Source organism: Pholcus phalangioides, unplaced genomic scaffold (assembly GCF_987345545.1).
Source record: "Pholcus phalangioides strain wild (caught in Gottingen) unplaced genomic scaffold, Ppha-v1.0 ptg000008l_1, whole genome shotgun sequence".
Classification (NCBI taxonomy): domain Eukaryota; kingdom Metazoa; phylum Arthropoda; class Arachnida; order Araneae; family Pholcidae; genus Pholcus; species Pholcus phalangioides.
Genome location: NW_028301601.1, coordinates 22,642,833 through 22,665,475, shown reverse-complemented (window position 1 = coordinate 22,665,475; position 22,643 = coordinate 22,642,833). Strand labels below are relative to the sequence as shown.

Genomic DNA, 22,643 nt, shown 5'->3' with positions numbered 1-22,643 from the left:
GAAAAAAAAGAAAAGATTACAGCATTGTGAGTACAATATAATGGGTTGCCATAGCTAATGCAAGAGGCAACTAGAAATTATCACGAACAAATACGGCAAATTGCAATAACCCTGAATCATGATTTTTCTTTTCAGACTTTGGCCTTGTATCTCCAGCCACTTTGCGAACTGGCTACATGACTACTACTACACCACACATGCAGTTCGTCCATATTCCTCTGTGGAACCTCTAACAAATTGGTACATGTTGGAATGTGTGTGTATGTGTAGTGAACCTGACATGAAGTTTGTTTCTGTGTAATGCTTGTTATGTGCAGTTCTGCCACCTGCCAAATTGGCCATCTGCCATATGCAAACTGGCTGGGCAAAGCCCGGAACTCGGACATTGGCCGGGTCAATTTAAAACAAAATTGGCCAATTCACAAACTGGCCAATTTTAGGCTTTGGCAGTAGCATAAGCATACAAGTTCTGTAGAAAAACTTAATTTAATTGTTGTGTTAATAATATGAAAGTTTGATCTGATAACTATATGAGTCAAACAACACTATTTAACTATACCTGCTCCTCGTAAATGTTCTTCTGAGAAATTTATAAGGATTTGGTGCATGCCAGAATATACTGAATGTGTATATGCGAGGCCTTAATATAGTTACGTTATCAGTTTTAAATATTAGAAGAAAAAGTGTCAGACAATTGAAGTTTTGTGTTATGTAAATATGCTGCTCTCTGCGGAGAGACTTTTTCAAATTTGAGACCGACTCACATTCATGACTCAAAGTTAGGATATGTTTAAACTGGATGATTGAGTAGTGATAAATGTTCAACACAAAGAGTAAAAGGAAAATACAAATCAAGAATATATACTCACGTGTGCATTGTGGAACAGTATTTGACCAATCTCCAGATACAAGGCACCTCCTAGTAACTATACCTCTCAGTTCGTATCCAGGATTGCAACTATAAGACATGACAGCTTGAGTCTTCACGCCCATCACCGTAATTTCTCCATTTGGGAAACTCTGGGAGGTATTGCAACCTGCACATTACAGCATCATATTAATCATGGAGTAAATATGACAATAATAATAAAAACTTCAATAACAATAGTGTTAGAGCATCTGCACTTTAAACACTGTCGAGCCTCCTGTTTTTTCATAAAATATATTCAACCCAATTTTAAATCAGTCAAATTTTCATAATGATCCAAATTTTTTACCATGGCAGAAGTGGGTGTCGAGGAACTGCACTTTGCCTCGCACTCCTATTCGGAAGTCTGCCCATGATCTTACATTGCCTTTATACTTATCACAGCGAGTAGAAAAAGAAGCGATTGATTCAGAAGTTAGTACATGATCCCAGATATTGAGTAAAGTGAGTGTTCCAATAAATGATTCTGGTGTACTGAATCCAGCACCCTTTCTGTCCTGTTCTTGACCCAGTATCAAAGTTCCAGATGCTATTGGGAAGGATAAATTCCATTAAAAATGCAAAAAAAAAAAAAGGTGTGTGCATAAAGGAATAATTACAAAAATGTTCCTAAAAAAATAAAATTCAATTGCTTGGATGCAATTGACATATACTAATGTCCAAGATCAATATGAGTTAATACAACTATGGAAATAGATTTGTATGTTTAATATAAGCTTAAAAATATTTCATACCAGGGATAATGGAGCCAGTTGCTAGTCCGAAGCCTCCATCTCTCTTTTGTCCATCCTTGTAAAGGACCCAAGACCCATCTGTAGAGGACCAGGTAACACATATATGATGCCATTGTCCATCATTTGCAGTTACATCTGTCACAACTTTCTCCATATTGACGTAGAATACAAACCTTATGTAGAAAATATAGTGGAGCTTACACTAAATTGATACATACATCAAAGGCTAATTGGAAAATCCAACTTATTGCTCAAAGCCAGGTCATTTTACAAGCACTTGGCTAATTGGAAAATTATCTAGCACTTTCTAACTTTTTAATCAGCCTAATATTTCCTTATGCTTATTGTAATGAGCCCTTTAGGCCAATTAGAAAAATCATCACACCTTTAGGCTAATTAGAAAAATTTGTAATTGTTTACTTAAACAGCATGGCCTGCCTCATCCAAGCTCTTTGCAATAAGCCAGATTTTTTTTTTGATTAATCTATGGCATGATACCTGCAGGCATAGTACTGTGGAAGTACACTAACTACTCCATTACCGCCAACCTATGTCACTGCTTCAAGGAACGTTCTGCTTGTAATAATGTACAGGGAGCATCACACTGCTAACTAATGTCACAGCCGATCCACAGTTGCTGCATGGGTCCTGCTATTTGCTTATCCTCAGATTGTGAGCCGTGTATAAAACAGACAGCTTTGTTGTGTGGCTTTTTACTGCTTCTGCTACTATCGCTTGAATCTTGATTCTCAATGTGAACTTATATTCTGTCTGCTTGCAGCCCTTCAGTGCTGTTTAGAATATCTTAAATTCTAAAGTAATAGTTATGCTTAACTGTTAATTGCTGTAATAAACTTGTTGATTAATTACTGCTATGTCATTAGTCCTTCCGTGAGTGCCTTGATCCATTCGAGGAATGAACACGTTTAATTCTGCTTGACATTGTCTGCAAGGAGCCCATTTGGGAGCATCCTGGAACCCCCATCGTGAACAAAAAAGTACAAAATAAAGTATGTAATTTCTTGAGATTTTGCACACCAATAAAAATGTGCAGAGAAAAATCTCAGACGCTGTCCCTTCCTTTGGAGAAGTTTGTGAGTGGTCCATATAAAGCTGTAGCAATTATTAAAAAAAAGTGCATTTCTAAGAAAACACAGGGAATGTTTCTTCTTAAAAAGGGGTAAGGGGCCTGCTTGAAAATTAGTTTAGAGCCTTCTGTTAACTAAAAGGCTAATCATAAATGCGTGATGGAAGAATTTTATTCAACTAAAAAAACTACATACCCACTGTAATCAGTTAGAGTTAGCAAATTGTCTGCTCCATCATCAGCAGCATATGAAAAAGGAGTTCCATAATTCAATTTGTCTGATGTTTTCATCCACAAACAGATCGTCAAAGCACTAAGGGTACGAGGCAAATAATCTAATTGCACAAAGTCAAGGGTCCCAGAAGATGGGAAATGCAGAAGAAAATCTGAAGAAAGTTCTGCGACAAAGAAAATGCCATAATTAACTCGAAATTGTTTCATAATATAAATATATGTATACAATCAGTTACAAATAATCAAGAATATGAAATTATAATTATGCCTGAAAGAAAAGAGTCTTATAAAATAGCTGAACACACCTTAAATAATAAACAACACTACATATTCATTACCCGTTTCACAAAGATCGCCGATGTAAGATGGTGGGCAAAGGCACTTAAATTCAGCTAAAAGGTCCATGCAAGTTGCCCCATTCATGCATGGCTCTGGACGGCACTCATCTATATTTATTTCACACATTGGGCCTTCATAGCCTGCTAAGCAATCACACCTAAATAGAATAGAAAGAAAAAATGCCGATCAAATCACTATATATACAGAATTGCAAAAGTGTCAAGTGTTGTCTTGTGAAGCAATATCAACCAATCTCTGGTTACAGATTCATCGGAAAATGCACCATGTGAAATGCCCCTAATGAAGAAAATATGAAAACACAACACTCACCTGAAGTATAAAATATCATCTATGCAGGTGCCATTGTTTCGACATGGATCTCCAGCACAGTCATCTGTGTTTATTTCACAGTTTCTGCCTTCAAAGCCAGGCATGCAGTCACATGTGTAGTTAGCCACTAAATCTATACAGAAGCCACCATTCTGACATGGGTTGCTGAGACATTCATCTATGTTATACTGACATAGAGGACCTAGAATTTGAATACTTTTATGGGTACATATAACTTTTTTTATCTTCAGCATCAAATCATTTTATGTATGACTTCATTTCTACACTGGGGATTATAAAGTAATTGATAGTTGCTTCAGGACCATCTCAACAATATCAAGGAATCTCTTAGAGGCAAATTAGTGTTTTACGTTCTCTCACCTGACTGGAAGTACCAACTTACTAATTTATATATTTACTCTCGAAAGTCTTGATGCCAGATCTAATTATGGCTCCAAGTCTGGATGGTCCTATGCGTTGTTTAGAGGGCCCTAAGCTGCTTCATACAATGACTGTTCTGGTAGCACTCAATTATTAAAGTAGATCTATTATGCCACTATTGGGAGCAAATAAAAATTATTTTATACGTAGGGTGACTTGAAAAAGACATCCTAATTTGCTAAGAATTCTAACAGGAAGCCTTTAAAAACCAGGTTTTAAAAGTGATAGATGTTAGGAAGGGACCTATTTTTTTTTTACATTGTGGAAACACTTCAGTCAGAGTAAACGAAAGCTCACCTACGAACCCAGGCGAACATTTACAAGAATATCCATTCACTTCATCAAAGCATGTTGCACCATTATAGCATGGCTCATGAAGACAGTCGTCAATGTCCTCTTCACAATGATCCCCAGAGTATCCAACCGGACAAAAACAAGAGAATCCATTCACATAATCTTTGCAAGTCCCACCATTTTTGCAAGGTCCACTTTCGCATTCATCAATATCTTTCTCACAATAAATACCTATGCAAGACAAAATATTAAATTTTGATTTTGGGAAGCATTTCTTCTTATGAGGGCTCTCTGTGTACAGAAAAATACAATAAATAATTAACCATAACACATGGTTAATAACAGTTACAAACCTGCATATCCAGGAGCGCATTCACATAAGAACCCAATGTCCAGAGCTTTGCATGTTGCTCCATGAAGACATGGCACAGAAAAGCAATCATTTATGGTAAGCTCTTCCACTTGGAAAGGCAGTCTAGCTTTTGGGGTTTCAATGAATGAACCTAATTTGAACAAAATTTTCTTATGAACAATAAAATAAGTGTAAAATGATCAGAAAGAATATTATGTAATCAATATAAAACAGTAAAAGAAAAGACTGTTTCATGTACTTTTTTTATGCTTCTATATATAAGTTACAGAAAAAAAACCACCTTAAAAAGAAAAAAAAACTAAGAAGTTACCTTGGCAAGCAGAAACATTTGTTGCTCCTTGTATATTGGTTCTCATGTTAGCAGGACACTTGAAACATGATTTGGCTCCTTCATGTGGCTGGAAGAACCCATCTGGACATGGGAAACATGGCTGGAGTCCAATTCGTGATACTTTTCCTGGTGGACATGGAGCTGGAAATGTCATGTATTTATATCATAATTTGTTGATTTGTAGATGTTGAATTTTCACGTACCTCTTAATGACTGGTCATGTGCCACCAGTATAGTACATGTATAGTACAGTTTGAAAAACAAGAATATGCAAAAAAAAGATGAAGAACCCCCCAAAAAAATCAAAATGCAATACAAAAAAGAAAAATACACACGACAGTTCGTAGATTACTAATTCATCCCAGAGTAGCTATACCTTTGCATTCAGTCACACTACGAACTCCTCTGCGATGAGTAGTTTTCAGTGGTGGACATGAAAGACAGCTGGTTTGCGTATACAAAGGTTGGTAGAGTCCAACCGGACAAGTTTCGCATGGTTCCAATCCAGTATCAGAGAATGTACCCGGAAGGCACTGAGCTGAAAAAAAAACCCAATATATTTGGAAATTAATTCACACATTTCTTTGATGAAATGACATAATTTATAGAATTTCTATTTAGGTTGTTAGCATATGTGATTTCTTCAAAGTACCTTTCATTCCTCCTACAAAACTAATAATTAGGAAAATAATTATAAAATTACAATATAAAACTTATATACAAAATAATTATAAAAACTATTATGTATATACTACTACTATGTATATACTATACATAGGAAAATAATTTTCCCTAAAAAAACAAGTGACATTACAAGTGATTTCGTAAAAGGGAAAAAAACACTCACCTTTACATTCTCCGAGGCTTTTGGATTGTCCTGTTGTTGTAGATGTTTTGTCTGGACATACAAGACACGAGAATTGACCCTCTAGAAATTGATATGTTCCCAAGGGACATGCTTCACAAGTTTCAGACACAACATTGAAATAAGTTCCCACTGGACATTTAACTGAAAAAAAAAGATGATTATACATGCCATATTTAGGAGGGAAAAAAAAATTAACATGGATCCTCAGATCCAAGGGGTAGAGATCGTTCACTAAGTATCTTCATCCAATCAATGTAATATAGTATAAGTGATGATAATTTCATTCAGTATTCCCAGCAAAAATCTGCTTGATAATTTCCCTTATCAAACTCCTGAAGAAGGAAATATAATTCAAAATCTTAACTTCTCAAACGTGTTTCGAATTTAATTTTTTCCCTACACAGAATTTTCCCCTGATTTTTATCAAATATTTACATACTTCCCTGGATTCTGCAAAATATTTTAATTCTCCCTGACTTTCCAGGTTGCTGAAAATCAGTGTTATCCGAAAAAATATTTTTGAAGAGTAAATTCCACTTCTCGAGTAAGTAGTAGTTTGTAAAAAAAAAGTAGTTTTGTTAAAAGAGGGTGTTTTTTTGTATGATGAACATAGAAATAACTCTATTAAAAATCCCTACATACAATTTGGAGTGTTTTTACTCCTCAACGAAATTTGGAGGAGTAATATTAAATTTTGATGCATCATTCATACATGCATATTGGCAAACACTGATGGGAAGCTGTCGTTATGGGTATTGAAATTGAATATTAATCTTAACATATTTTTTTTCAATTTTTTTAAATGCAGTTGAGATTCTAAGAAGATTGCCCTAGCAATTCTGAATTCTTGAACTAATTGCCAAAATTATGCAGTGAGAAAACAGATAATTATATGGTGAATATAAAAGTATACATATGAGTGCTCAAACATATCTCACATATGAGAGCACACACACATATGTAGCACTCAAAACTATTTTTACCTGTTAAAGAATGAAGAATATTCACATATTTATACATACAGAATATTATTTGCCCTAAATATTGCTGAAATTTAAGCTTCATTTTTGGATATGTCAGCATACATCTAAGGAAATAAGTGTCCATCATGAGAAATTTTTCATCAAATACAAAAATAAATGTACTCTTACCACACGTGTTTCCTTGAGCAACAGAACCGGCTTCACATACGAACAATGTTTCTCCTTTATCAAATTTCACATATTCTACATGAAGGTACTTGTTTCCAAGGGACACGTCAAGCTCTCCTTTATTGGCTGCATCCTCCAATGTACTCATCGCAGCCTGGATACTATTCAGCAATGAATTCTGCTCAGCACGCTCTTCTGAATTTTCTGGAAGCTTACCTGGAATCGGAAAGAAAAAAACTCAGAATCATGAACAAAGTTTATACAAAACTAGAAACCATTGAAATTCACATTCATGCATTTACAGGCAAACTCTGCTAGTTAAATTTCTCTGAACCAAAAATATGGTTCACTATATCCGAACTGAGAGAACTTTTTATGGGATGGGACCAAAACTTTTGTTTGCTATAAGCTGGTTTTGCTTTTGGGGTTCCCATCCTGAATCAGCTTTAAACTATAGGTTTCAGTTATTTTTACCTATCAATGTCATCAAAAGAATGATCATATTCATTCATGTAACATATAAGCCAATTAATTGTTATATTAATATATTTTTCCCATCAACGACAGCTTTTGTAAAAATTATCATTAAATGACGGAGAGGTATTCAATTAGATAATAAAGAAAACGATGATACCAGTCAGTTGAAATTCCAGTTCAATTTTGTTTTGGGAAATGCGCTCTGAAAGCATTTCCACGCCTGTTGGCCTAATGTCCTCATAATCAGTCTCTAGTATCTGCATTCCATCTCTGTGAATTATGGGAAGAATCTCATGCTCATCCATCACGTTATCCGAAGTGTAGATAAGTTTATCTTCAGGTGACACCGGATTACTGGAGTTGTAAGACATAGTAACACTCCTTTTGTACAGGTGGCGTTTGCGACGGTATATTGTATTGGATGCCTCCTCTGCTCCTATAGTCAAATAATAGAACTATACATTAAGGAAATGAAACTTTTTGTGGTGCAAAATAAAAACATGATCACATAAAATGTGTTTTAATAAAGAATAATGACAAATACTTACTGTCTCTTTCGTATTCACATTCAGCCATCATATTTCCCACTTCACATATGATTGTATTATGGCAGATACGACTTATCTGCAAGAAATAGGAAAATGGATAAATTTTCATAACAGTTAAAAAAGAAGAGAAAAAAAGGAGCAGGGCAAGAGGTTGTCTTTCCAAACCCTCAGAATAGGGTTTGGAACCCTTTCGGTAGGGGTCTAAAAATTTCCCCAACAATCACCACATACTTTAATTACTTACAGTACAATGATCTCTGTTGACAGGAGGATAATGGCAGTGCCGTCTTAATGCATGGGTCTACCCGGGCACGGCCCGGGGGCCTCAAGAGAAGAGGGGCCTCAGAAAATTGAGAAGTAGTTTAATTTTTCGAGAATTTGTGAGATAGGGCCTCAGAAAAATCACTTGGCCCAGGGGCCCATGATACTCTTAAGACGGCACTGGATAATGGGCTTCTTCAGATAACGATACTCTTGATTAGTAGAGACAATCCTAGAAAATCTAAAAATTGAAAATCTGCCAAACACAAATTTCTTCACAAAAAATAAAATAAAAATAAAAGTTTGATACATAATTATTAAACGTAAGAATTGTGTAAAAATATTTTTAAACCACTAGTTTTACTGGTTTTCGTCGATGTCACGCATTACTCTGCGGCAGTGAAAATAGAACTGATTGACTATTACAAAGGTTTTTAACAACTGGCTGTTGCGAAGATATATTTCGGAAAGAGAGAAAATTCAACTGCCCCTGCGGGGAATCGAACCCACGTCCTTTCACTTTCCGGGTGAACGCCCTAGACCACTAGACTACAGAGGCACAGAATCTCTCAATCTTTCCTTGGAGCTCGTGTACACTGAAAGGGACCGTACATGGACGGCCGGACCAGACTCAGGCCAAGCTCACAACCGCTGACGCTGCCACCAGATAGCGACTTATTCAATAATGAATAAGTCGCCATATGGTAGCGGAGAGTGACGTCATCCTTGAATGATTGACTATTGTCTGTTTGGCCAAATGCCTCTGTTAATAGAGGTATAATTTATAGAGGCTCGGTTAAATCAAAAAGTTCTACTATATCTTCTACATACAGAGTATTGTGTAGCTGCCTTTAGATTAGATTATCACAGTTCTTTAGATTAGATTATCACTTATAGCAGAAAATTATGTAATTTAATGAAACTGAAAGGTTTTATATAGTTAATACATTTATGAGTTGAAATCAAAGTCAGTGAATATCTCTGAAGACATTGAATCTGTTTGTTATTCGTTTAATTGTCCAACAATCATGAGACATTGCTCATGATTATAATAAAATGCAAATAAACTCTTTGAAATTCATATACATAAAAGATTCTCACTCTGTTATAGAGTTTCCTCTGCAAATGCTTTTCAAGTTGATTCAGAAGAAAGTTATCCTTGCAGCTCAAACCAGAGGATGTGACTGATACCAGACCAATCTTTGAGATGGAATTGGAATAAAACTTTACTGATCATCGGGGAGGAAAAAAAACACAACTCATTTTAATAAATTTCTGAGATGCTAGGTATAAAAAAAAGCATGTAGTACATGAGTCTATGATCAAACTATGCTAGCTGTTCACCATGAAAGATATTGCTAAATAAGCTGACATTAAAATGCTTCAATCTGTTAAAGATAATTTTTAGAAAATGTAAATTAATTATCAGGAAAGCTAGGCAAAAAATGTGACAGAACATAATGTGCTAAACACTCACACATAAATATATGAGCATCTAACTAAACATCAATAGTCCGTTTTCTAGATAGGCTACAGTGGAACAGTAATTTTAAGTTTCCAGTACACTATGTTTTCCCAAATTGTATATAATTTCACTTCGGATTTAGATACTTGATAAAATTTTGTGCATAAATTTTCTTCCCATTACATTTCCAATGTATCAGCAATGGATTTCCTTCTCATTCAATATGTTATTCATAGCTTCAGGTTATTTGAGATTTTACTCTTGTTTTTTACGAAACACTTAGTGTGAATCTGCTCTTTTTCTTTCAATACTTTTTGGAAAAACTTTATACTTATTAGAATCGGAAAAAAAAAATCAAAATCACTGTTTCATTTCATTATTGTGGTCTGTGACCCATTATAAAATTACTTAAGAGGTCTGTGGCAGGGTATCAAATCATGTAACTGCTTTGAAAAAAGGTTGAGTCATTCTGTCAAGTAGTTATTTTCACTAACAATGAGAAAACAGGTTAGGGGCCATTCAAGTATTACGTAAGCAGATTTTCAGCCATTTTGGACCCCCCCCCCCCCCCGTCAGCAGCTTAGAATATTTCATATCTTCCAAAAGGGGTGGTTGATGATGACGTAAGCAACCTTCAAACCCCCCTCCCCCCTTGTCATCAAAAGTCAGCAAATCCGAAACCCCCTCCCCTCCCCCTCGATGCTGACGTAATACTTGAATGGCCCTTAAAATATATTATCAGGTCTGAAATTCTACTATTGGTGGAAATGAAGATGTTACTCATGGGGATAGATTATATGAGTGCAAATGAGTAACAAAAGATATTTTTGACAAATTTTTTCATAGGGTCAGGCAAAGTCAGGCACAATACGTAAAAACACATTCTTTTGTAAGAGGAACTATTCAACATGTTTGCTGAAGCCCCTAAGCATCAAATCTGTTTATCAAATTTAGTCATATCCAGTGCTAAATCAGTAACCAGAGCTTCCATCCTATCTTAGTAAATTTAAGAATATTATAGAAGGGTCAGATTTATAATGGGGGGGGGGGGAGGGGGAACCTTTTTACTCAAATTAATTTTTCTTAAATTTATAGAATGAAAAAATTGGGGGGGGGGGGAAGACTCACTGGGCAATCAGTTAGAAATTTCTTTTGGAGGCAGATAACTGGTCTGGGAAGGGGAGGGCCAAAAATAGAATTAATTAACCATGCTATTCTATATAGCCTATATTTGTTATTTTCTCATATTTCAAGGGAACAGACGGTTTTTGCTCTGGCCTTGCTGTATGTGCTGTTGGGAAAAGAAGACATTCCTTGGAAACTTACTAGAGCAATCTGGGAACGGTAAAAACTCCTCTGGTTTCCATATCCCATCATAGGCACAGTGATAATACGATGGTGTCTTGAGTGCGAATCCATATCCATCTTTGCACGTCAGAGAACAATGAACTTCTTGATCACCTTCGCTGCAATTTGTCTTTCCATGCATCGGATCATTTGGAAAAGCACATGCATGCTCTGAAAACAAAGCCATTCAATACAACAACGAAGTAAGAGAATTATTGAACTGAATGAAAAGGGTTAATATTTGAGCTCTGATAACATTTCAAAGTTAGGAATATCTCAGACGAACATTCAATACTCCCACCTTGAACAATGATGCTGATGATGCAGGTGTTGTTGTTTCCAGATTCATCTCTTACATCATATATTATCTCAGTTGTACCGAGAGGGAAAAGTCCTGGATTATCCATCGATTTGGTTATCGTTAACTTCTTTCCAGAATTGTCAGAAAACATCGGTTCTTCCCAAGTTGCTTCGACAGGCAATACACGGGACAAGAAAATTGGAGGTGAGATGCAACGATCAACAGTTGGTGGCTGTGTATCTGGAAAGGCACAATATGGGGAGAAAAATTGAAAAATTAACATAATCAAGCTCTGGTAATTTTGGTATATTTTTTGTCCATTCTTGATTACTGTATTCATAAATGATTAAGCAGGAGTGGATCCAGGGTGATGTATCAGTGCCAAGTCTGTGACTTGGGGAGATGAAGTGTGAGGAAAATTCATTGCCAACAATTCCTTGGTGGAAAATTCATTGCCCACGTTACAATACCACGCAATTCACCAAAAGAAAAATTCACTGCTAGGAAAGTTCACAAACAAACAATTCATCAACAAAGTAACATACTGAGTGAGTGGACGAACAGGTGAATGATTGATCAAGTGAGTTAGGGAGTTGGTGAGTGAGTGAGAAAATGAGAGAGTTTATGAGCAGATTGAGAGAATGAGAGAGTTTATGAGCAGATTGAGAGAATGAGAGAGTTTATGAGCAGATTGAGAGAATGAGAGAGTTTATGAGCAGATTGAGAGAATGAGAGAGTTTATGAGCTGATTGAGAGAATGAGCAAATGAGCAAGTGAGTGAACAGGTTAATAAATGAGCAAGTAAGTTGGCAGGTGAGCGAGTGAGTCACTCATACAGTTACTCATTCAATTGCTCTTTCACCCACTTACTATGTCATTCATGCTGCCACTATCCCACTCCCCCAGTCACTTGGGCGCTCACTCATTTAATAGCTCATTTTTATGGCCATTCACTCGATCACTTTTATGGTTTCTCACTCGATAACTTACTCTGTCACTCATATGATTACTCACTCACCATTGCTCATCATTTGCTCACACATAAAGCTACTCATTCATTCATAAAGTCATTCATACGGTCACTCACTCACTAGCTTCTTTTTTACTTGGACATTCACTCATTGGGGATAAACTGTTGTCGATGTAGTAGTAGTATGTTGTCAGAGTAGTGATTTTTCTATCTATGAATTATTTGTTGTGAATTTTCCTAACCATAAATTGCATGGTGGTGAATTTTCCATACATCAGATGTAGGCAGGGTCGGGAGCAGGCGGGTCTTGTGCCTCTGGCGCTGGACCCAGGGGGGTTCAAATTTCATTCTGAAACCTCTCCTTCAACATTACAAGGGGGAGTCAAAATGTGCGCTTACCCCCGGGTAACCAAGCATCTAGTTGCGGTCCTGGATGTAGGTCATACAGTGATAATATGCCCTGTACTTTAAAGGACAAAGAAATCATTTTATCATATTTTTGCTCTCAGGAAAGGTGAAGTGCCCAATAGTCATCAATCCGGATCCACGACTGTGGTTACACTATGTCTTGTCAACGGTATGGGCATACCTTATAGTAGACTGCATGAAGGTATAACCCTTCACCCTTAACAAAATATTATTTTTTAGTCAGAAAAATCCAGATTGGTTCAAAATTAAATGCCAACAAAGACTAACAACAGGACATCAAATTCAATATGACATACCATAAACCAAACACAAAACCATAATACAAAAACAATTCATATAAGTAGCAGCTAAGGAATATAATAAAGTAAATGATGAAAATAAAATCAGAAAAATCATTACACAAATCTAAGAAACTACTAATAAACAAAATCAATACAATCTAATGTTTTATAATTTTTTTTTTAAATTATGTACTTTTTTTTTCTCTTTACAAATGTAATGAGGACTAAATATTATCTATATCATTGGTCTGTTGCCAAACCCCAATATATATAATATCAATATGCCCTGGATGGATTACGTAATCCCTTGGGCTATTATATGATGGTAATATGTTCTTGTATATTGTGTTTGTATTTTTTTGTGTTTACTATTTGTGTTGCATTGTATATGTGTGTGTAATGAATTTCAATTTCAAGTTGGCAGAGGCAACAAAAAATATAGCCTATATTTATGCCACGAGTGAATCGGCGTCGGTAAGTAATACAGACAGTACCGTTATTATATCACACTACTCTGACAACTTACCTCGAACTGTAACTGTAAAATTGCAGCTCGCTTTATTTCCTGCCCTGTCCTGAGCTGTGTATACAATATATGCTGTTCCAATATCAAACCTCCTAGGTGAAACAATAGCTGGAACTACAGTCACAACCACCGGTTCCTCACTGTTGTCAGACGTCAATGGTTCTGACCATCTAACCAATGCATTATTCTCACTCTCTTCAGCATCGACAACAACATTTTCTGGGCATTTGATGAGAGGCGGCTCAACATCTGTGTAAGAATATTTTTCATGTACCATAATTAATGAATAAAAATAAATCTACAGTTTAAAATTTTATTTCACAGCAAAAGATATTGCATTTTCACCATTTCTAAAAAATCAAGGAAAATGTCGCAAAACTCATCTAAATAAGTTTTTGTATGAGTTTAGCATATGACAGAGTGCTAGCACAAAATTTTAACACAAATTATTACTATTGACATCAATAATATTGAGTCCTATTCGGTTGTGAACGTTAATTGTTTTTTTCCAGCATGGCCCAGGTCTTCTTCGACCCTTAACTGCTTATATCTCTTGATTGAGACAGAGTGGCATAGGACATGATCTGGTTAAGAGGAAGAGGTTGTGAGAGTTAAATAGTTAATGCAGGCACTGTAATGCAAAATATTCCCTTTGTTTTTTAGGGGGACAAAAATCGAAGCAATGATTTGATATATTAAATGATTATAAAGATATCGGCACAAAAAAAGAAGCCAATTTGGCTAAGATTCCATAAGTGAGATTGCTGCTGAGTTGGCAATGTCTGATTATGACAAGGTTTTCCTTAAAAGCCCAGAATTTTTTCAATCCCCAAACATCTTTAACATCACATTAATCAAAGACGTCTGCAAAAAAATTTCATGATATTCAAATACTCTTAATATTAATATGTGGTATTGTCAACTAGTGTTGGATACTATTTTAGTGGCTAATTTTGGAAAAGAAACTGGGCTTTCTTTCTGATGATATAAGGTCGGCAAGCCGGGAAGTGCTTTGTCATCAGATTAGAGTAGATCTATGAAAAACAGAAAAATTAACGAGCCGAGATTTATATATTTCGAGCCGAGATTGTGTATATTTCACCAACAAGTAAGAATGCAAGAGAGATAAGAAGCTGATGACAGTAAGAATGGGAAATAAGGCTGAAAAGATAAGGATAGCACATTGACTTGAAAAACATTCTGGTAGCCAATGAAAAATTTTTAAACAGCCAAAGCACTGAGATACACTATTAGAGACAAAAAAGACTGCCAAATTGGCAGCAACCTCACTTATGAAATCATAGCTGCCAATTTTCAACTCATGCTGCTAATGTAACTCTAAAAAGATAAGAATAGCACATTGGAGTGAAAAACATGCTAGTCGCCAATGGAAAATTTTTAAAGAGCCAAAGCACTGAGGTAAACTATTAGTATGAGAAAAAATTGCCAGATTGGAAGCAACTTTGCTTACAAAATCATAGCTGCTAATCCAACTCTAAGAAGGCGCAAATGTGAGCCGATCTCCCCGTTAAAAAGTCTCGCCACAGAGAGCAACAGACCTACAAACAGTACAAATATTCAGTCACAACACATCACTCACTTCACTTCTGAGATATAGATGGCAGCACTGAAAAATCATGCACAACACTAGATACGCACTCAGACTGTTAGGTACACAGAATTACACTTCCGGCACAACTCGCTAAGTAGAAAATTGCCTATGGCGATAGACCTGAGTTGTGCTCGGTTAAAAAAAAAAAAAATTTCTAAGAAGATAAGGATGACACATTGGTGTGAAAGACATTCTGGTGGCCAATTGAAAATTTTCAAGGAGTCAAAGCACTGAGATCAACTATTAGGGATGGATAAAACTATGACTACTAAACCATACATGCAGTCATGTACCTCAATCACATTCCTCTGCGGAACTTTCAATGAATTGGTACACATTGGAATGTGCATGTATGTATTGTAAACCTAACGGGAAGTCTGTTTCTGTGTAATGGTTGTTATGTGTAGTGCTGCCATATGCTATCAATTTTTCCCTACTATGAGTGAAGTGTAATGATTGAATAATTGTAGGTCTTTTGCTCTGTTTGGCGAGACTTTTTAGCGGGGAGATCGGCTCGCATTTGCACCTTGAAGTTGGGAGCCACAGAAAACCAATTTCAGCCGACCACCACTGTGACGATGGTCAGGTTCAAATTCGAGTCCATCATTTAGCCGCTTAATTTTTAGCCGCTGTGGTGGTCGAGTGGTTATAGTGCCGGACTCGTGATGCTAGGATCTGGGTTCGAACCCCACAGTGGTGGTCGGCTGAAGTTGGTTTTCTGTGGTTCCCAACTTCAAGGCGCAAATGCGAGCCGATCTCCCCGTTAAAAAGTCTCGCCACAGAGAGCAACAGTCCTACAACGGTAAATCATTCAACCATAACACTTCACTCATAGTTTGTAGAAACTGGGGGCAGATGACAGCACTACACATAACAAGCATTACACAGAAACACACTTTACGTCAGGTTGCACTACACGTACACGCACATTCCCGCATGTACCGATTCGTTGGGGGGTTCCGGGGGGGGGGGTTCATGTGTGGTGTAGCAGTAGTAGGTAGGGCCTCCAAAAAATGGCTCGGGGATCCATGATGTTCTTAAGTCCGCCACCTCGTTGGGCAATTTGCCTGTTGTGGCGTTGTATTTGTATCACTATGACTACTTGATGGAAAAGAAAAACTGCCAAATTGGCAGCAATCTCACTTACGGAATCATGGCCGCTAGTTCTACTCATGCTTTAAAGAACCTGAAGAAAACTTAGTGGAGCATTACTGAATCTTGAATACAAACACTTCCTACAGAGTATTCTCAACCGATTTGAGAGAAAATTTAATAATCAGTTATGCAAAATATTTTGATTCATGTAAAAGCCAAAAATAGAATTCCATACCAACACAAGAAGAAACGTTCCTATCGTTGCTCCAAACTCCAGCATCGATACACTGACGATACTCCGGACCGGAAAGTTTGAAACCATCATTGCAATCAAAGAAACACTTGTCTCCGAAGCTCGATTTTCCTTTAAGACACTTTCCAGGGGATATTTTGCCATTTGGCAATGAAGTAAGAGCGCTGCAAGTGACAGCTGAAACAATTTTCATCATTAAAATGAGTTGTGTGTGTGTGTGTTTTGTTTTTCAAAATGAAATGATTATATGCATTTATGCAGAAACATTTTAACAATGATGACAATAATTAATAAATTTTCTCATTATGTAATTATAAAGGTCAAGCCATATTCAATCTCAAGATAATATTTACATGATTTTTAATTGCTGCATAAAGCCATTCCAAGTGCGGATCCAGAGGGGGATCGTTTCTCTCAACAGCCAACTGAGGGCTTTAGGATAAGTGATAAATTACTATTTAATTTACGAGGCGACCCAACAAACTTTTTGAAAAGTTGTTTACAACGGTTGTGACCATTAGTACGTCTCTGACTTACTTTACAAAGTCACCTCGGCTCTGACCAAGCAAACTTTGCCTCCGACTGCACACATCCGAATCATTACGAAAACCTCGATCGTAGTATGCTGCCATCTATTAGCAAAAACTTTGACACAAATTTATGGTTTCGATTCGTACCCTGTAGCAGTGATTTTCAACCCGGGGTCATATGGCCGCAACTAAATACTTTGTCACCCCGGGAGAAAACCGGCATTTTGGCGCCCCTTTGCCATGTAGAAGAAGTACTTGAAGGATAAATTCGACGCCTCTTCTGGTCCAGCGCTCCAGACCCGCCTGCCACCCAGTTGCGGCCCTGGGATATTCCGAGGGAACCACGGTTGAAAATCAGATGAAAGTGGGAGCCATGACAAGTGGTTTTTGGCCCTTCCTCAGATAGCTGTGGAGAAATAAATAAGCTTTCAAGTGGAATATATTGGAAAAAATGTGACTACTTTCGCAATCCAGTGAATCTGTCCGTAGGCTCAGGGCCATCAATGAGTTTTACTCATTTTTGCCCTACGCACATTCACCGAAAACAAATTTATGGGGCCCCTTTAAACGACTCAAAATCCGGGTACATCAAAGAGTACGGCCCTGGGTCCTCCCTTCCAAGGAGGATCTGGGATGCAGGGCCGTCTTAATGCATGGGCAAAGGCCGATTCAGGTGGATAGAGAGCATCACATTAACAATTTGGGAGACGGACGGTAGGGGACAGGGTCACCTCAAGAGCATTATAAACTCCACGTTAAGTGATTTTTTTATCCCCCCCCCCCCCACATAGTTAAAAATGCCTGCCTATCAATTCATATTCTTAATCTCGAAAATTTTTACCAGCTTGAACTTTTGCGATTCCCCTCTGCTTTCGAGGCCCCCTGTCATGCGCGGTGGGCCCATGCGTTAAGAGGACACAAAAAATTACACTTATTTTGCATAATAATAACCATTTCAAGGAGGAATCGTTCCCCAAGGAAACGTTTGCCCCGGGGCCCCGAAAAAGGCACACTATGGCCCTGGGTCCTGTCAAAAAATCAAGGTCCCATTCAATGACGATGTGGGAAGGGGGGGGGGACCCGGATTCACTGTGATAGGCTTACGTGACTGTTAGTAAATCGACAGGCAGAACTTCAAGTTCTGGCTTTTTAAAGCAGTTATAGTTTAAAAAAGTTCAGTATTTCACGGATCTTAACATTTTGCGGCCCGGTGCGGTCGCACCCTTTACACCTGCCCAAGTCCGGCCCTGCATGTAGGCATGACCCGGGGCACTCATATCGCGGCCTACTCGATTAGATCTGATACTGTGATCTTCGAACGCTTATGTTATGTAAGCTGTTAGTTCCAGTTAAGTATGGGCCCCCAGAACATCACTTTGCCAAAGCAACCATGATATTGAGACGGCCATGCATAACTCCCAAGAAAAATCTCACTGAGTCACTGAGCTCTACCACCCAGGGCAGGTGTGGTGGACCCAGGTCAATGTGTGAAAAGTTTTGCTTTATCGTGCAGATTCGTTGGATCGTCCCATATTTTACACAGACCTATTTTTCCCATACAATTTTGCTCTTGGGAGAAATGATCACGCACCTTCTGGATCCTCCCTTGGCCCAGGGTTTCAGAGATCGATTTTATTTATAAAATTTTTAATTATTATAAATTTAGTTTTGATTGAATTCAGTTCTATAAGTAGAAAGGGTCTCGCTCTTGGATGGGGTAGGGCAACACCTTCTGTATAGCAGAAAGTCTACGCGCGAAGCTCGTGACGTCACCGAAGTCACCCATTTTACCTAAGACGCCTTCATATACTGTGTACCCGTTAATACATCCCTGTATTAAGGGGTTCTAGGTAAAATTAGAACTCCTTAATACAGTATATAAAGGCGTCTTAATTTTACCTATAGTCATTAAAGATTTCGCATACATGGCAAAGCGACTGCTGGATCCAATGGCTACAGGTGAAATGGATGACTTCAATAATGTCAAAGCTTCGCGCGGGGACTTTCTGTTGTAGAAGGTGTTGGGTAAGGGCTCTGGATAAGAGAATCTCGTGAACCAGAACAGCTAATTAAAAAAAAAAAAAAATGCGAAGAAAAGAACAGAAAAGAGCACCCATCCCACGCGGAGGTCCATCTTTTAAGCGCCGGAACATGGGAGCTCAACTCAAGTCAAGGGTGGCTCGGTAAAATATCTCTACTCGTGCGGACCTATTTTTGACGCCCCGGATCGCGTGTTTTTGGTCGGCAAAGCTTTCCCCACTGCTTTCAACTTAGATTTGGCACCCCGTGTACCGCAAGGGGTACGGTCCCAGGCCTTGACTATTCCCTCAAGTTTTCTCAACAATTTCGTCGTCAGACTATGACTCAAAAAGGTGATGTCAGGTGAATTTTCACTATATTGGGAATTTAAAATAAAAAAATTGATGTCCAACGTAAGTTTAAGCTGCCAAACCCCTCCTTCCATCCTGCCAATGGGTGCACCGCACCCCTTACACCCTCGCTTATGCTGCTCCCGCTAAAATCCCTAAAATGCTAGACATAATTGCTGATCGTCGTTCATCGATAAACGATTGCATGAATGAGAGATAGAATGGCTTTTATTCCTCAGCGCAAGATATCAATACGAATAAAACAGATATTTTCTGGATATTATGGAGGTGAACTCGAAAAGAAGGGTCGTGTCTCCAGTGATGTAGATGGTATCATGCTTTCTCGACATGCAGGAGGGCTTGGGTTCGAGTCACGGTGGAGACAAGATGACTTTTCTTTCCTATTTCACCTCAGCATAATATCCAGAAAATATGTTTCCTTGATTGCATGAATATTCTTTGAGCACAAAATGTTTTTTTTTTAAGTATTGATATATCAATACATTGCATAAGTTGTAATCGAATCCATATCATGGTTTTTTTTCAGAGGATCTGCGAAATCAGTCGATGATTGAAAAAGAAATGCAGTGTATTTTTTTTTTTTGAGATTCATTAAACTAAAAAATGGACTATTTATAGAATCACCTCTTTTCTTTTGCAAAACAAGGGATAAAAATAAAAGAAGACGATAGGGTTACTAGGTTCGGAAATTCCAAAGTGAGGACGCAAGTTTGTGTCGCCTTAGTGGGGAATAATTTACCCCTGCTCACGACAGATGGTATCACTGTCCTTGACTCTATTGTTTTCCAATCAAAATAAAACTGCTTTTCCTATTTTTTTTTTTTTTTGGGTCTTCGAGTAAGGGTTAATGGATTCAGAGAAAGGAAGACGCCTGCACGCACATCCTTTATGACGTCAGTTTTCCCCATTTACCCCACAGAGAGCACCACTATACTGACAAAAAAACCTTAACCGCAATAATTTTCCCAATTAAAACAGAACCACTAAAAAAAGCAAAAAAACAGAGATCAAACAACGATCAGTCTTCCTGCGCTAAAAATGCATTGTTCCCACTGTATCTCTGGTCGGTTTTATTGCTTCGTCTGGAACATGGCAAGAAGTTTCCCTTAGCAAAGAACCTGATCTTTTGTTACATTTATTGCCATTTCTGAAAGCTTCCATAGCCTTGTTAAGGTCTGCCCCCTCAGAAGGTTTGTTTTTCCTCTCGGGATAGTTTTGGTTTTTCGCTACTCACGGCCGTATTCAGCGACAAAGTTTAACTGCAGTCGCAGGTTTAAAGGATTAGAGATCGACAAGGATTGGTTAAAATCCCGAATTTAACCAATCCGTTTCGATCTTCAATCCTTTCACCTGCGATTGCAGTTAAACTCTGTCGGCGAATACGGCCGTTTCCCGTACGGGAATCAGATCCTGGTTGCATTCGAAGATGTAGCAGCCGACATGCCGGTGAACCTTTTCAATGCATGGGGGTATTAGGTGCATAGGAGAGCCTCATGATTGTCAGATCGGGCACTATAATTTTCGAAATTAAATATGCAAACTGGAAGGCTGCTATTCCAGCCATACATAGCGATCGCCTAAACATAACTTTTGCAAGGGCCCACGATGCTCTTGAAACAACAGATAGCAGCCATTGTGTGTTTTTCTACTCAGATGATGATGATGATATTAAGATGTGTGAGGCTAAAAGTACCCAACCGCAGAGGCAGATTTAGGCTTATGCCGCCTATGGAGTACGTGAATTTTGCCGTAATTCTTCCATTGTAGTCAATTTTTTTAGCTCTAATTTGTCGCCCTGGAATATAGCCCACTTGGTCCTTGCCGCTATAAATACGCTCCTGTCTCTGTCTCTCTTTTGGTCAATCACGTGCTTGCTCAAGCTCCAAATCACTCTTTTGCTCACTCACGTGCTTTGCACACTCTAGGTCACTCACTGAACTGGTCCTTCGCACTGCAGATCACTCGTTTGGCCATTAACATGCGAGCTCACGCTCTAAGTCACTCTTTTGCTCCCTCACATGATCGTGAAGTGATCTTTAGTCACTCGCTGACTTAGTCTCTTGCTGTTTGGGCACAGACGGATTAATTGAGGCTTGTACAAATTTCACCGCTCTTTTCCCATTCTACTGATTTTCTTGCCACTCAAATTTGCCACTCGTCTGCACTTGTCACCCTGGGCTATAGCCCACTAAGGCCCGCTTTGCCCAACCTCGTCTCTACTACTACGACTGCTACTAGTACTGGAAAGTAACTCACACCGAGAAGTTCCTTGATCTGTCTTACTTATGTACCGGCTTGAATCCTTTTCCTCCGATTGCTTTTGCAAGTCTACGCCACTGTCGCGGTCTAGTCTAGCATGTGAGGGAGTGAGGGAAAGTAAGCGATATATAGAAAGAAAGAAAGAAAGGAAAAAAAAGAAAGAAAACAAACAAATTTCGCGAAACTGCAGATACAGCAGCGATTTCAGACAGGCGAACTCGGTGGCAACCTTGGGGTCGGCTTGAAGTTACACTTTCCAAAAACATTACAAACACAAGAAGCCGACTTTTCTTATTTTTGCTGCTCCATCTTCCCCCTCCCTCTTTTATAATTTTTCTATTTTAACCCATGTTCCTACGCCACGGTTTCCTACAAGGAGGGGGGGGGGGGATGTGTAGAGTGGAGCAAGCAAAAAAGATGAGGTAGTGGACTCCAGGGGGAAGAAAAATAATCTCGTTCTGTGTGATTTATGAACAGTTTTTACAAGGAAAAACAGTTTTTAGGGTCTTGTTTTTACTTTTTTTTTTGTATTTCTTTTCCTCTCTTCTTACATCTGTTTGCTTCCAAGTCCCGGAACCGTAAGGTAACGAAAGATCTGGTTTTTAAAATAGGAATGGAGTAAAAGCTTGATGTATCACTCCCCCCCCTTCAGGTGGGTAGCTCAGATTAAGGAATCAATATGGGATTGTGTTGATTTTAGTGAATCATTATGTTTTAGAAAATATCCAGATGGCTACCTGGTTGATTTTTTTGTTACAGTCACGTGGGAGTCTCGTTCGTCACAGCGGT

General features: G+C 38.1%; 1 protein-coding gene and 1 non-coding gene across 2 annotated transcripts in view; both read right to left on the bottom strand.

The window, feature by feature from the left end:
- LOC149084012 (sushi, von Willebrand factor type A, EGF and pentraxin domain-containing protein 1-like) overlaps positions 1 to 22,643 on the bottom strand; it is a 66,626-nt gene that overhangs the window by 20,398 nt on the left and 23,585 nt on the right. Inside the window, exons 7-25 of the mRNA XM_089234355.1 lie at positions 16,658 to 16,852; positions 13,716 to 13,964; positions 11,510 to 11,749; positions 11,188 to 11,379; positions 9,498 to 9,625; positions 8,136 to 8,211; positions 7,745 to 8,023; positions 7,111 to 7,326; positions 5,939 to 6,100; positions 5,468 to 5,629; positions 5,071 to 5,232; positions 4,741 to 4,890; positions 4,391 to 4,618; positions 3,653 to 3,854; positions 3,322 to 3,479; positions 2,946 to 3,147; positions 1,663 to 1,835; positions 1,218 to 1,457; positions 870 to 1,037 (exon numbers count right to left, since the gene is read on the bottom strand). Of these exons, the coding sequence (XP_089090481.1) occupies positions 870 to 1,037; positions 1,218 to 1,457; positions 1,663 to 1,835; positions 2,946 to 3,147; positions 3,322 to 3,479; positions 3,653 to 3,854; positions 4,391 to 4,618; positions 4,741 to 4,890; positions 5,071 to 5,232; positions 5,468 to 5,629; positions 5,939 to 6,100; positions 7,111 to 7,326; positions 7,745 to 8,023; positions 8,136 to 8,211; positions 9,498 to 9,625; positions 11,188 to 11,379; positions 11,510 to 11,749; positions 13,716 to 13,964; positions 16,658 to 16,852 (3,582 nt within the window). The remainder of the gene's footprint in view (positions 1 to 869; positions 1,038 to 1,217; positions 1,458 to 1,662; positions 1,836 to 2,945; positions 3,148 to 3,321; positions 3,480 to 3,652; positions 3,855 to 4,390; positions 4,619 to 4,740; positions 4,891 to 5,070; positions 5,233 to 5,467; positions 5,630 to 5,938; positions 6,101 to 7,110; positions 7,327 to 7,744; positions 8,024 to 8,135; positions 8,212 to 9,497; positions 9,626 to 11,187; positions 11,380 to 11,509; positions 11,750 to 13,715; positions 13,965 to 16,657; positions 16,853 to 22,643) is intronic.
- TRNAS-GGA (transfer RNA serine (anticodon GGA)) lies at positions 8,882 to 8,955 on the bottom strand. The gene has a single exon. It is a non-coding gene; the product is annotated as a tRNA-Ser (tRNA).